Source organism: Lissotriton helveticus, chromosome 1_1 (genome assembly GCF_964261635.1).
Source record: "Lissotriton helveticus chromosome 1_1, aLisHel1.1, whole genome shotgun sequence".
NCBI lineage: Eukaryota > Metazoa > Chordata > Amphibia > Caudata > Salamandridae > Lissotriton > Lissotriton helveticus.
The window spans coordinates 385,552,550-385,567,994 of record NC_136057.1 but is presented as its reverse complement, the minus strand read 5'-3'; the positions used below and the strand labels follow the sequence as shown (position 1 = coordinate 385,567,994).

Here is a 15,445-nt window from a genome sequence, read left to right as displayed (position 1 = left end):
TGCACAGGAATGGTAGCTGGTCTCTAAGTAACCTTCTTTTGTTGGTGCTGCTAACAAAAACAAACTGCTCCTTTAACCAGGACTAGTTGCTCAACTCATGTCATATGGCACACTGCAAAATGGCACCTGTGCAACAGTCCACAAAGTTGCCTGCAGGTCGTTGCCACGCGTTTTTTGATTGAGTCCAGACTCTGGGAGTAGCAAACGTATTACTGTTTCAGGCACTTGTGCACTTCCAACATTTTTTACCAGCAACTTCCCTGACCATGTCGCCAAGGTGCAAATTAAAATGAAATAAATCTATTTTTATACAAATAATCCCCGGAAGGGTATTCTATCCAAAGGCAATCAACTGTCACCTCTGTGAGTCGTTTCTATTGTTTTATGTTGAATTCTTGATAATCCTATTATTATTTATTTATAGTTGCAAATGTCACTTCCTCTATGTCTATGCTAATGGGAAAGCAAAACCACAGCATCCGTTTCATAGCCTATATCCCATTAAATGGCATAGCAAGTACAGTGCTGGAACTTCCCAGTTAACCAATAAAATAGCATGTAATGCGGCGCATAGTATTTGCAAATGGCTGTGATTTATGTAAGCATCGAACCACACATTTTCATGTTTTACTTTCTGTCAAAAAAGCAAATTTAGGGCCTTATTTTGACTTTGAAGGACGGATTAAGTACCAACATCAAGGCAGAGAACTGTACACCTGTACACCTGTCAAGATGCGTCACAAACTCCAACCTTAGAAGTTTCCCCTTCTCTCAGGAACCCTCTTCAACCATCAGCACACCCAAACTCAAATGTATTCTCCTAAACTGCAGATCGGCCGTTAGATATGCAGCGGACATAGCTGACCTCATCCTCACACATGAGCCAGACCTATTAATGCTAACTGAAACCTGGCTAAAAGAATCCTCCACACCAATCATTGACATTTTAGTTCCACCCAATTACAACATCATCAGACTAGATAGAGCTAGAGCCGACAAGTCGGGGGGAGGCATAGCCTGCATACACCATAGTAATATATCAGTAAGCAGAGCCATCTCCCCATTATTCCAGTCATGCGAATACATGTGCCTTAACATCACTAGCAAGGGTAAACCTGTTTGCTCTATGCATACCATCTATCACCCACCAGGTGAGAACCTCGCCTTCATCGAACACTTCATGGACATGGTTTCATCATACACAGGACGAGAAATTACCCAAATATTCCTCGGAGATTTCAATCTCCATTGGGATGACCCTAACGATACTGCATTGAACAGTCTTAAGAATTTCCTGGCTGACCTACAACTAATGCAATTCTGCAACATCCCAACACATGACAAAGGATCGATCCTGGACTTATTAATCTCTAAATCAGACTCCATTCAGCTAGATTCGATCCTACCCTGCGACTGGTCAGACCACCAAATCATCACTTTCACCATTAAGGAAACTGTGAAATTTAACTCAGCCCAATCCACAAGACCAAAAGTCTGGAAAAGAGACCTGAAAAAACTTAACCCCAACACCCTGCCTTCCTCTTGTTCCAACCTACTGTTGCCTCCCGCAGGATCTTCCACAGTTCACGATTTCACCAGTCACTACCTTACGACCATGATTTCAATAATAGACGAGTTAGCTCCTGGTAGATCTGGGGGTCTCTAGTTATAGGGACTCTTGCTTCTAGTCAGGGCAAGGAGATAACCCTCTGAGATAACCCCTGCTCACCCTCTAGGTAGCTTGGCACGAGCAGTCTAGGCTAACCAGAGGCAATGTGTAAAGTATTTGTACCAACACTCACAGTAACACAGTGAAAACACCACAAACTGACTCCACAACAGTTTAGAAAAATAAAGGTATTTTAATCTAAACTACACAAGACCAAAACGACAAAAATCCAACATACACAGTTCAAGAATATGGTTTCAAAAGAGTTCTAAAGGTTGCGTTAAAAATCGTAGGTTGCGATAGAATTCTCTACGTTGCGATAGAATTCTTTACTGATGCATGAAAAGTTCACAGTTGCGTCACGTTTACTCACAGTACCTTTTAGTTGCAACAAAGTTCCAAAAGCAGAAGCTGGTGCGGTGGAAAACAAGCTATGCGTTGCTCCTGAGACCCTGGGGAGGCGATGCGACAGCCCTGCTGCAGCAGCGGGCGTGTTGCGACGAATCCGGTCTGTATGGGGAGGAAGGCCACTTGTATGGATTCCGGTGCGTAGGTTCCGTAGGAAGTCTGTTCTCGCAAAGGCACGATGCGACGATCTCGTAGGGGCTGCGACGATCTCCGGGGCGACGATGCGCGGTCCAGCGGTGATCCTTTGTCTCGCAGCTCCTCGATGCGATGGTTCTGCGACGATGCTCGCAGCGACGTGATGCGGTCCGCAAGCAAGCGGTGCGGCGTTCTCACCCAGCGACGACAGGCTCTGTGACGATACTCGCAGCGATGTTAGAGTCTCCCGCACCGGTCTGGTGCGTCCCGCAAATGAAGGATGCGACGTCTCTGGCAGCGGCGTCAGGCGCTGCGACAATCTCGACCTCCGTAGCGGCGGGAAACTTCTCGCACTGTCGGGGATGCGCTCCGCAAGCGAGCGATGCAACACTTTTCAGTTTCAAAAGTCTCTCAAGCTTAGTTTCAAGCTTCCCAGCACAGGTACAACTTCCAGAGGCCCCACAACTGGATCAAGCACTCTAGGAAGGACAGAACTCTCTCAGCAGAGTTCAGGGAAGCTGGGGGTGAAGTCCTTTTGTTCCTGGGACTTCAAAACAGGCAGCCAGCTCTACTCAGGCCCTTGGAGATTCCTTCAAGACAGGGGACACAGCTCAACAGCAAAGTCCTTCCCCTCTCCTTGGCAGCAAAGCAACAGGTCAGTCCAGCAGAGCAACAGCAGGACAGTCTTCCTTCAGTTTCAGCTTTCTCCTTGGCAGAGGTTCCTTCTTGATTCCAGGATGATCTAATTTTCTGTTGTCAGGGGTCCTGTACTTATACCCCTAAAGTCTTTGTTCTCTCTGTGCATGTGGGCCCTGAGCCCGGTCTGAACCAGTTCTGGGGTTTCCTGAGTACTTTGTTTTGCTGGCTGCTTCTTTCCTTTCAGAGTGAGGGGCAGGGTCCTCAGCCGCCCAGCAGGGGGGTGGAGCCAGCATTGTGGAAGGCAGGCACAGCCCTATTCAGCCCAGGTGCTAACTCCTCCCACCACTCCAGTTGCAAATGCAGTCATTCAGCCTAGTGCTGACTCATCCATCCTCCTGGGGAATTCCCCAGCCCCTGTCACTCTCAAACCAGACAGTCAATACACAAACAGGCCCAGGCACACAGAAGGGTCAGACAAGAGAACAGCAACTTTCTAAAAGTGCTGTTCTCAAACACAGGATTTAAAAACAACCTTTCCTAAAAGATGTGTTATTAAATTCTGAGTTCAGGGATACTAGATACTTTTGTCCTATCTTGTTCCTATGGGAAGAAATGCTGTTAACCACTGTAGCCAGCATCCCCCATGTTAATCTATGGAGCAAGATAGCCTTACAATAGTGAAAAACGAAAATGGCTGTAATTCACTACCAGAACATGTTACCTGCACCAGTACATGTTCTACCTTTCACATACACTGCACCCTGCCCAGGGGGGTACCTTGGGCCTTCCATAGGGGTGACTGATGTGCACAAAAAGGGAAGGGTTAGGCCTGGTCAGTGGGGACACTGACCAGGAGTACATGGCAGTTCTAAACTGCACACAGGCACTGCAGTGGCGGGCATGAGACACCATTTTAGGGCTACTCATGTGGGTGGCACAATCAGTGCTGCAGGCCCACTAGTAGCATTTGTCATCATCAGCCCTGGCACACCCTGTGCACTTTACTAGGGACTTCATGGTGATACAAATATGCCAAACATGTATATCCAATCACAATAACAATTTTCATAGAGAGCATATGCACTTTAGCACTGATCAGCAGTGGTAAAGTGCGCAGAGTCCTATTGTCAACAGCCACGGGTCAGGAAAAATAAGGGAGGAAGAAGCAAAAAGTTTGAGGATGACCCTGCAAGAAGGGCCAGTTCCAACACAACCCCCTTCCAGCCTAAAGCCAGGGTAGACCAAACGATACCTCGATGGTGTTCCCTGCTTAAGGCCATAGAACACGGAAACTGGCCCACACAGCAGGGCAGTCCTGTTCTACGCCGTCCTAAACCCAGTTGGATCACTCTATCCATACTCTCAGGGTCCACCATGCCAATCCATGTGGAACCCTTCTCACCTGTGGACACCACCTGTGCAGCACCTAACCGTTATCTCCTCACAGGTGTGTCCCAACAGACCGACAGCAAGCCACAGTGACCACCAACAGTGATCAGGGATGAGACCCAGGCCTCATGCCTCTCATGGCTCTCAAACCCCTGTGGCGTCAGAGGGTGGGGGGCAGTAGCCCCAGGTGCTTGGCACCCTTTGTCCATTCCCTCTCTTGTCATGTCAGGTCTAACATCCTGGCACTGACCCACCAGTCCCGGACCTGTATCCGGCGGCTGGACAGGAGGCTGAGGTGGGCTTCTCCACACCCGGTCCTCCTCTTCCTTGGGGCTCTGTACCCTCCAACCTGGAGCGGTACCCCCTTCTAGAATAGCCAGGGCACCTGTGGCAGGTGTCCCGCACCATTCATCCACCAGTTCAGGGGTGCTATCCTGCAACTGGTATTCCAGGTCAGGGGGGATACCCCGGGCCTGGCCCTCAAACCTAGCCTCCCAAGCCTCCAGGTCAGACAACGCCTGAACCTGGCTTCCCCACCCAGGGACTAACCCCTGCAGTGGAACACTTGCCTGGCGCACCAGGACTTCACTCACTGAGGTGCCTATACTGGTAGACAGTACCCACCTGGCCAACACAACGGTGTGGCCCAGTCCACCCCCAGGGTGAGGCTCCTGCCCTCCTTCCAGGGGCAACCCTGTCCACCAAGACAACCAAGAACACAACTTGACTACCAGTTCAGGACCTCCCTCCAGCAACTGGTCTCCCAACCTAGGGTTTAACCCCTCAGGTTGTACCGGGGTCAGGGGCGAGGACTCCCTCCTTCTGCACCCCCTTCCAGAGCGTTGCACCCTCCCTACTGGAGGGGTACCCCTGGGAACCATATTGGTCAGGGCACTGGTTACAGATGCCCTTCCTTCCAGGTCAGGCAGATCCTGAACCTTGTCTCCCAACCCAGGGACCAAAACCTGCGGTTGTGCATTTGCCTGACAGGCCAGGACTTCTGGGGACTCACACAGTACCCCCATGAGGGTGACACACAACTCATGTGTCCTGTGACAGTCTGCCTGGCGCAGATCTCCCGACCCCTGTCCACCTGACAGCGCGGGAAGATCACCCAGGACAGAAGTGAGGTCACCATGGTCACTCACTGGGGACTCAGCCCTTTTGACTGGTCTCTGACCCACTGGCTCTCCCACTGGGGACTCCTTCCCCCTCTCACCCCTCAGTCTGGACTTCTGCACCCTCCCAACTGGAGTGGCACTGCCAGACACCAGAACTGATGGAGGCCTGGTTACAGGCACTCCCCGTTCAACAGACACTAGGAGATCCTCCTCAAATGGCCTACTAGTACAGTCTAGGTCCCCAACCCGGTGTTCCCTTAAGGAACCCTCCAGGCCCTGAGACTGCGTTCCGGGCACCGTGAGACACACCGTCCCACACTCATTCCTTCTCCACTGAGACCGGACATGAGCCCCTACACCCTTCCCACTACACTGGGACCTAACCGGGCTACACTGAACCTCTTCCACCTCACAGGTCAGGAAGATATTTAAGCCACTCCTTTTGGGATCACTCCCCAATGCCTCCTCAGACTCTCTGGAATCCACCCAGAGGTCTGCCTCCAACGCAAGCTCTCTGGGATCAGAGAACTCACACTCCACCGGGTGTTGGCATAGCTCTGGAAAACAGGGACTTAAAATATGCTCTCCAACAAATGAATCACACAGCCCCCCACAGTTGTTAACCAAGCTACCCTTTGCCTCACCCTCCAGTGCCACACACAAGTACCCCACACCACTCTCCTGAGACTGGCAAGACAGTGTCTGACTGTCTCTGTCACACAACCCACACTCTTCTGGCTGGTCTTCACACACACACACCAAGGTTTCTACCATGGGGGAACCCCTCTCCCTGTACCTCTCATCTAGAGTCAGTAGAGTGTCCCTTCCACCACTAGGAATATGGTCCCCTGTGCCAGTAGCCCAATCTACTTCAGGGACACTGCCCTCCACTGGAACTACATCATAAACCTGAACCCCCTGGTGTATGTCGACCCCCTCCCTCAAGTCAGGCGCCACATCTCTGGGTGTTTGTACCTTTCTCTCAGCACTAGATATCATAAATATGCTGCCACCATCTGAGCTGGACTCCACCTCCAACTCAGCAAAGCTCACCTCTTGAGCTACCCATGTTTTTTCTTCAGCTGAGACCCTCATGGCCTCACGCCTCTTGAGCTCCATCTCAAGTTTCTTCATTCTTAATTCATGGGCCAAGATCAATTTCAATTCTTCCAGGGCACGGGCATTTTTGCTCTCCTCCGCCGCCCTTTCTCTCTCTTTATCCATTTCCAATTGCTTCAGCTCCATTTCAAGCCTCAACATTTCTAACTTATGATCTCTAGCCCTTTGGTTTTCCTCCAACTCCTCTGGGGAAAAACTTTCAGCTGAATGGTTGCTGCCAGCCCTTGAGGCTGCTCTGGACACAGGTATATCCTGTGGCCTGAAACCATCCCTTTGTGCATCCTCATCCTCTTCTGCATCATCTGTCTCCCCAGCCTCTTTGGTCTCCCACCAGGCCATTAAGGCCTCCTGTAGCTCCTCCTTCTTGGAGCAGCGCTTCATGGGGCAGCCAAAGTTCCTGCAGAACTGCCTGAGTTGACCTACTTTGTAATCACTTAACATTTCAATATCAAACTCCAGTTCTGCAAAATCACTTGCTGGTTTACCATTCTGAGACATGATGCTTGGATTCTTTCAGGGTTATGATCAAAAATAGAACCAAGCAAAAAAACAGTAGTATGTGGTGGCGTAGTGGTCTGCACTCACTAGTGATGTACACCAATTACTGTGGGTCAAGTACAAATACAAGTTCAAATCCCACCGCCTGACCACCAATGTTAGATCTGGGGGTCTCTAGTTGGCAGAGGTAGGTACCACTGTCCAAATAGGGACCCTTGCTTCTAGTCAGGGCAAGGAGATAACCCTCTGAGATAACCCCTGCTCACCCTCTAGGTAGCTTGGCACGAGCAGTCTAGGCTAACCAGAGGCAATGTGTAAAGTATTTGTACCAACACTCACAGTAACACAGTGAAAACACCACAAACTGACTCCACAACAGTTTAGAAAAATAAAGGTATTTTAATCTAAACTACACAAGACCAAAACGACAAAAATCCAACATACACAGTTCAAGAATATGGTTTCAAAAGAGTTCTTAAGGTTGCGTTAAAATTCGTAGGTTGCGATAAAATTCTCTACGTTGCGATAGAATTCTTTACTGATGCATGAAAAGTTCACAGTTGCGTCACGTTTACTTACAGTACCTTTTAGTTGCAACAAAGTTCCAAAAGCAGAAGCTGGTGCGGTGGAAAACAAGCGATGCGTTGCTCCTGAGACCCTGGGGAGGTGATGCGACAGCCCCGCTGCAGCAGCGGGCGTGTTGCGACGAATCCGGTCTGTATGGGGAGGAAGGCCACTTGTATGGATTCCGGTGCGTAGGTTCCGTAGGAAGTCTGTTCTCGCAAAGGCACGATGCGATGATCTCGTAGGGGCTGCGACGATCTCCGGGGCGACGATGCGCGGTCCAGCGGTGATCCTTTCTCTCGCAGCTCCTCGATGCGATGGTTCTGCGACGATGCTCGCAGCGACGTGATGCGGTCCGCAAGCAAGCGGTGCGGCGTTCTCACCCAGCGACGACAGGCTCTGCGACGATACTCGCAGCGATGTTAGATTCTCCCGCACCGGTCTGGTGCGTCCCGCAAACGAAGGATGCGACGTCTCTGGCAGCGGCGTCAGGCGCTGCGACGATCTCGACCTCCGTAGTGGCGGGAAACTTCTCACACTGTCGGGGATGCGCTTTGCAAGCGAGCGATGCGACACTTTTCAGTTTCAAAAGTCTCTCAAGCTTAGTTTCAAGCTTCCCAGCACAGGTACAACTTCCAGAGGCCCCACAACTGGATCAAGCACTCTAGGAAGGACAGAACTCTCTCAGCAGAGTTCAGGGAAGCTGGGGGTGAAGTCCTTTTGTTCCTGGGACTTCAAAACAGGGAGCCAGCTCTACTCAGGCCCTTGGAGATTCCTTCAAGACAGGGGACACAGCTCAACAGCAAAGTCCTTCCCCTCTCCTTGGCAGCAAAGCAACAGGTCAGTCCAGCAGAGCAACAGCAGGACAGTCTTCCTTCTTCAGTTTCAGCTTTCTCCTTGGCAGAGGTTCCTTCTTGATTCCAGGATGATCTAATTTTCTGTTGTCAGGGGTCCTGTACTTATACCCCTAAAGTCTTTGTTCTCTCTGTGCATGTGGGCCCTGAGCCCGGTCTGAACCAGTTCTGGGGTTTCCTGAGTACTTTGTTTTGCTTGCTGCTTCTTTCCTTTCAGAGTGAGGGGCAGGGTCCTCAGCCGCCCAGCAGGGGGGTGGAGCCAGCATTGTGGAAGGCAGGCCCAGCCCTATTCAGCCCAGGTGCTAACTCCTCCCACCACTCCAGTTGCAAATGCAGTCATTCAGCCTAGTGCTGACTCATCCATCCTCCTGGGGAATTCCCCAGCCCCTGTCACTCTCAAACCAGACAGTCAATACACAAACAGGCCCAGGCACACAGAAGGGTCAGACAAGAGAACAGCAACTTTCTAAAAGTGCTGGTCTCAACACACAGGATTTAAAAACAACCTTTCCTAAAAGATGTGTTATTAAATTCTGAGTTCAGGGATACTAGATACTTTTGTCCTATCTTGTTCCTATGGGAAGAAACGCTGTTAACCACTGTAGCCAGCATCCCCCATGTTAATCTATGGAGCAAGATAGCCTTACAATAGTGAAAAACGAAAATGGCTGTAATTCACTACCAGAACATGTTACCTGCACCAGTACATGTTCTACCTTTCACATACACTGCACCCTGCCCAGGGGGGTACCTTGGGCCTTCCATAGGGGTGACTGATGTGCACAAAAAGGGAAGGGTTAGGCCTGGTCAGTGGGGACACCTACCAGGAGGACATGGCAGTTCTAAACTGCACACAGGCACTGCAGTGGCAGGCATGAGACACCATTTTAGGGCTACTCATGTGGGTGGCACAATCAGTGCTGCAGGCCCACTAGTAGCATTTGTCATCATCAGCCCTGGCACACCCAGTGCACTTTACTAGGGACTTCATGGTGATACAAATATGCCAAACATGTATATCCAATCACAATAACAATTTACATAGAGAGCATATGCACTTTAGCACTGATCAGCAGTGGTAAAGTGCGCAGAGTGCTATTGTCAACAGCCACGGGTCAGGAAAAATAAGGGAGGAAGAAGCAAAAAGTTTGAGGATGTCCCTGCAAGAAGGGCCAGTTCCAACAGCTCCTCTGCAACTAAAAAGAGTCTCACTGAAAGATTCCATACCTTGGTATTCAGGTATACTCAACGAGGACAGGCGCTCACTTAGAATTGCAGAACGGATCTGGAGATCAACCCCATTGGCCTACCACCTCAAGACTCTTAGGACTAAGAGGAACGCATATTTCTGCAAGATCAAGCGCACCAAAGCCGATTTTTTTAGCCTCCAACTTGGCCAGGCAAGAAACCGTCCCAAAAAACTCTTTGATCTGATAAAAACCCAATCTAAGGAGACACCCCAACGACCACAAGACTCTGAATACTCGCAGCCAAATTGTGAAGAATTCTCCACCTTCTTCACCCTGAAGACTGACGCCATCAAGAACGACCTCCTAAAGGATCAAACCTTATACGCAAGACCGAATACACTAACCTCTCCTGCCCCCAGACCTACGCTGGCCTACTCTCATCAAAGTCCAACCCAAAAAATAATTCAGACTGGTCATCATTCTCCTATTACTCTGAAGATGATTTATGCAAAATTCTCAGTGCATTGAACCCAGCTAACCACTCTTCCGACCCGCTTCCGGCAAACGCAGTCAAAGCCCTTACTCCACTACTTCTACCTTTCTGGTCCAAGATCATAAACAGTTCACTTCCACAAGGATGCATCCCAGACACCCTCAAAGTGGGCCAGGTCTCTCCCATTCTTAAGAAGCCCACGGCAGACCCCACAGACCTAAACAACTATCGCCCTATCTCCAATATCCCCACCATAGCCAAGTTGCTGGAAAAATGTGTGCACCTACAGCCAACCAAACATATCGACCACTTTGACCTTCTCAACAAACACCAGTCAGGTTTCCGTGCTGGCCATAGCACAGAATCAGCCATGACACACATCATCGATGATGCGCTGAAAATACTCGACCAAAATAGATCTTGCCTACTGATCCTACTTGATCTCTTTCATCGGCCTTTGACACGGTCAAGCACGCAAATTTGTTAGACCTCCTGAAACACATAATGGGCCTATCAGGTGTAGTGCTGAGCTGGTTCACTTCTTTTCTCCAAAACCGGACACAACAATTCAAAGTCAATAACACCCTGTCCAAGCCCGTCCCAGTAACCCTGGGGGTACCACAAGGATCCGCACTATCCCCAACACTGTTTAATCTCTTCTTGGAACCTCTCACCGAAATTCTACAATCCTCTAAAGTGCAATATCACATGTACGCAGATGATACACATCTATACCTCAAGATACACACCCTAGAGGACATCAAATTACTTAACACAGCTCTTAAGAATACCCAAACATGGCTGGCAGAAAATCATCTTAAATTGAACGCCCTCAAGATTGAATTCCTACTAATAGCTCCGCCAGCTCAAATCCCGAAAATGCAAAACTTGATCAAACATATCACGGCGTTTAACGTACAACCTACCATTGTGGACTCAGCGAAGTCAATTGGAATGACTTTAGACAGTAACCTTAATATGCAAAAACACATCAGTAATGCTACAAAGGGAGCTAACTTCCAGATAAACACATTAAGGAAACTGAAACCCTTCCTACCACATAATGACTTTAAGCAGGCAGTTCAAGCTCTGGTTATACCAAGAGTGGAATACGGTTGTGACTCCCTATGTGGCCTACCCAAAGCATCAACTGCACCTCTCAGAGCCTCAATCAACGCCGCAGCAAGACAATAACTGGATCTAAACGCAGCTCCCACATCTCCCCGGATCTTCAATCCTTGAACTGGATACCCCTAGAGGCGAGAATTCACACCCAGTTTCTTGGCACAGAAACTTACAATCTCTGGTGGGGCCAGATCCTCGAGAAATGCGGAAAAATTACTTCTGAAACCACAAAAATTCCAGAAGAAAAAAACTTATAACAGATCCTTCTCTGGGATGGCACCCTGAATTTGGAACGCCTTACCTCCAGAAACCAGACTTAACTCGTCCTCTACTTCTTTTAAAAAGGAAGTTAAATCCTTCCTCTTGGCCCAATACACATGACTAGGGTCTGCTGAATCCCTGTAATGAGATGCTTTCGCGCCCTCAACTACAAGACACTTATTGATGTTAAATCTAACTATGCTGCTTTTTACTATATTTTATGTACATCCAATTTTATCTATTTCTATTTCCTGTATAAGTAACATTTATTGTCTGTACAGCGCTCTGATATCTGCTAGCATCTTGTTTGCGCTTTATAAAACTCTCCAATTAAATAGTTGGGGTACTCCGTCCTCCATATTTAGAGATTTCAGCTGGCAGACTTCTCTTGCATTTACATGAAGTATGGTGGTTCGTGTAAATGCTTTGAAAGTTTGACGGACAGCTCCATCAGCATGATGGAGCCATGCATCAAACTTGTATTTTTTTTTTCAAAATCCTAAAGCAGGATTTTATTTTCGAAAATCAAAAAAGAAATCCCAGTCACCATGGGAGATTTCGCCCATGGTGTGGGAGTCATTTTACAGTTTTCACTGCCCCTTAGCACCATGTTTTACCTGGCTGTGACAGACAATGAAAACTTGCCATGTGTATGGTGACTATAAACAGGACGTGCAGACTCATGGCCAAACCTCTGATGCTCCTTACTACGTTCGGCCATTAGAGATTTACGTAGGTGGTGGAGAAGGAGTAGTCTCTGGCGTCTATATACTGACATTCCACCTAACTCTAAATGAGGTGGCCGTACATTCACTTTGGCTGAGAGAGTTCTCTATCTCTTTTGTGGCAGAGTACCACTTTCACCAAAGTCCAAATCAGGCCTTTAGACTCAACAGGGTCCATCTGTCAAGTCATCGAAATAACAAGGACCTTGTACTTATTTTTAAAGCACAAAACGTGTTTTCAGTTCCACAGTTGCAGTGAACTACTGTTAAAAATGTTCATGTGATGTACATTGTATTTGACTTATTCTACATAGCAGTCTTGTCAATTGCTGGCACAAAAAGATGCTCAAGTCCATTCCCATTCTGACTGCAGGAGTGGATGATGGCGCTGACATTCCTCGAGAGATGGTGGTTGGCATTTATGAGAGGATCCAGTTGAAAGAGCTGAAGTCCAATGAGGACCATGTGACTTATGTTACCAAAGTAGAAAAATCCATTGTGGGAATGAAAACTGTGAGTACACTTACCCCTTTCCCTGACTCCCCTCTTTTTCCTTAATCTCGATGTATTATTGTTCTGCATCTCCAAGTGGTCTATCTTGAATTTTACCTGCCCTGGCTTGGAGTGTTAAAAAATGCATTTATTCTGTTTTTGATTACTTCCTTCTGGCTCGGGAAATACTGGCAGGCTTGCAGTTTTATAGACTGCATTCTTGCTGAGAAGTATAATTCTTCCTTTGGTGAAAAATGAAGTGCAATGACTAAGATAGCACCTGCCCGTGTAGGTCTGTGTCTCCTATATTTACTTGAAGGCAATCTATAAATTCTTAATATCAATAAATCATATTGTACATGAGAATCAGATAAGGATCACTCTGTACCTCTACTACTTCCTTCATTCAAGGTGGATCAAGCTATAAAGCACAGGGCTCTTAAGATATTTTGTCCAGAGTACAAATCTGCAAATTCACTTCACAACTGAAACAACTTGCCAGGTTATACCCGACCCAGGAATCACTTTCAAAGTCAGTCAGATTCATTTAGAATTCCCCTTGTTCATGAGATCCCAAAATTGATGTGTTTGGGGATTTATGTTTCTTGAATGAGAATGTTGTCAATTTTTTTTCTTCCGAATGAACTGGAGAGTGATATCATTGATTAGAGTTTCTGATTTCCAGTCCACTTGAGAAGGAAAGCGGATTCGGCGTGATATGACTGACATTGATGAATTAATTACACCTACAGCCTATTGGGGTACATTAATGCGCAGATCCTGAAGAGTATATGAACTCATGTTTTATGGCCACTGAAGTGATTGGTTGACGTTGTCTTCGAAGAGTGGTGTCTCTTACAATAATGGTAGCTACACATACATGAGGTGATCAAAAAGCACTGATGCAGGGATCTTTGCAAACATACATCTGTCCGAATTGTCTCAGTTGCTTTTATGATTACGATTAACCCATCATTTATTCAATGAAGTCCTTGCAGGAGGGTAGGATGCGCAGTCAACCCCAAAGCACTGAAGGTAATTGTTGGTGAAGCACCAAGTAGTACAAGGTGTATTCAATAGTAATAATTCAATATCTGTTCTTTTAAGTTTTTTTAAAAATAGAGTTGTTATTTGCTATATTTGCTTGAAGTGGTAACCCCCTGTTATCTGTCTTGTATATGGGTGTGATTTGCTACAGGATTTGGAATATTTAAAGGGGACTGCGGGATAGAGCTTTACACATTTTTACTATGAAAGCAAATGATTTTCATTTTTATTAAGTATCAGAACACTCTACTCTAAAAACTACTGTATTTGGGTTATACCTCTACAGGTCCTTTCAGTGCCACACCGTCGGCTGGTCTGCTGTAGTCGACTATTTGAGGTGACAGATGTGAATAAGTTACAGAAGCAGGCAGCACACCAAAGGGAGGTGTTTCTCTTCAATGACTTGTTAGTGGTAAGTTATGTGCATCGCCACATTTTTTTCCCGTTAAAGTGATTACATTTTTCACATTACATTTTCACTTTTATTCCATAATTCCAAAGTTATCCAATATTGCAGGGGATATCTCAACATTAATCAACTGGTTTTTGTCACCTGTTTTCCTTCTTGCATATTACTATTGAATATGATTTGTAGTTTTTTTATGCAGACTTTTTTAGATGGAACGTACATTACAGAATTTGCAACGAATATGTAAAGTTAATGCTTAAATACAATACCTTGTTTTATCATTTGAAAGTTCGCACTGGGTTAGGTTTATCCTTAGTGGCTTTATGTGGTGCCATTGAATTTTTGATCTTCTGTAATACGGTGCGCCATTAAAAGAAGGTATTCTGCATAACTGTGGATTTTATGAAGCAAGTAATGCATTTTTATGGAATGTCCTCTCTATTTGTCCTTTCTGCATGATGGTTAAATAGGCTGCTGTGCAATGTTCAAAAGGGACATTTAGGTATGTCAGTAACATCCACTGTGACCAGAGAGGAATAAGAATAAGATTTTCCTATCAGCTGCAGTTTTCCTATCAGTTGCAGTTTTGTGGAAATTCAGAGATCTTTGGTGGTACAGCCAGTAGCATTTATCAATGATTTAAAAACTGATTCAGTAAAGATTGAGACACTGTCAATCCGTGCATGGTTGGTCAGAAGTATCAAGTTTGGGGATTTTTAAATATGTGTAGAAGGTTCCTATACTTCAAGTTTCTCAGATCACTGGTTTGAGCTGTTCTTGGGATAGATTTGATGATGTATTTCAATTACAAAACTTGACCAGTGAGGGTGTCCCTCGAGGTCCTGGAATAAGTTTGGGTTCATAGCGTTGTGCTTGGTTCTTCAGTGGAATAGTCGGCATCTATGACCATCAACATCCTGTCAAAACGTTTTGCGATATCTGCTTTATATTTAGATTAATTCATAGAGTACCTCTCTGCGGTGAATGGCAAGAGACTCCAATTTAAACTAAAACAAATAGAGAGCAATCACAAATTTATTCCATAGTTGACAGCTATTGTTTAATCACAAGGAAACACAAAGACATATTTAAATAGGTCGCAAAATGTTCTAAAAGCTTTCACAATACTGCAGAGCGCAATTAATCACAGATATACATATTCATAAATATTCTAGATATTCCATCTATAAAAGACAGTATTACAAAAATGAAGGAACAACATAATAAATTGAGGAATTAATGCAAGCACCGTCGTCTTTTCAGTTATTCAAAGCACTAGGTCGAGATGGCCTCAGTTCCAATTTCTC

At 46.6% G+C, this 15,445-nt stretch overlaps 1 protein-coding gene across 1 annotated transcript in view; it reads left to right on the top strand.

The window, feature by feature from the left end:
• IQSEC3 (IQ motif and Sec7 domain ArfGEF 3) overlaps positions 1-15,445 on the top strand; it is a 382,113-nt gene that overhangs the window by 280,476 nt on the left and 86,192 nt on the right. Inside the window, exons 6-7 of the mRNA XM_078673720.1 lie at positions 12,564-12,703; positions 14,016-14,141. Coding sequence (XP_078529846.1) covers positions 12,564-12,703; positions 14,016-14,141 — 266 coding nt within the window. The remainder of the gene's footprint in view (positions 1-12,563; positions 12,704-14,015; positions 14,142-15,445) is intronic.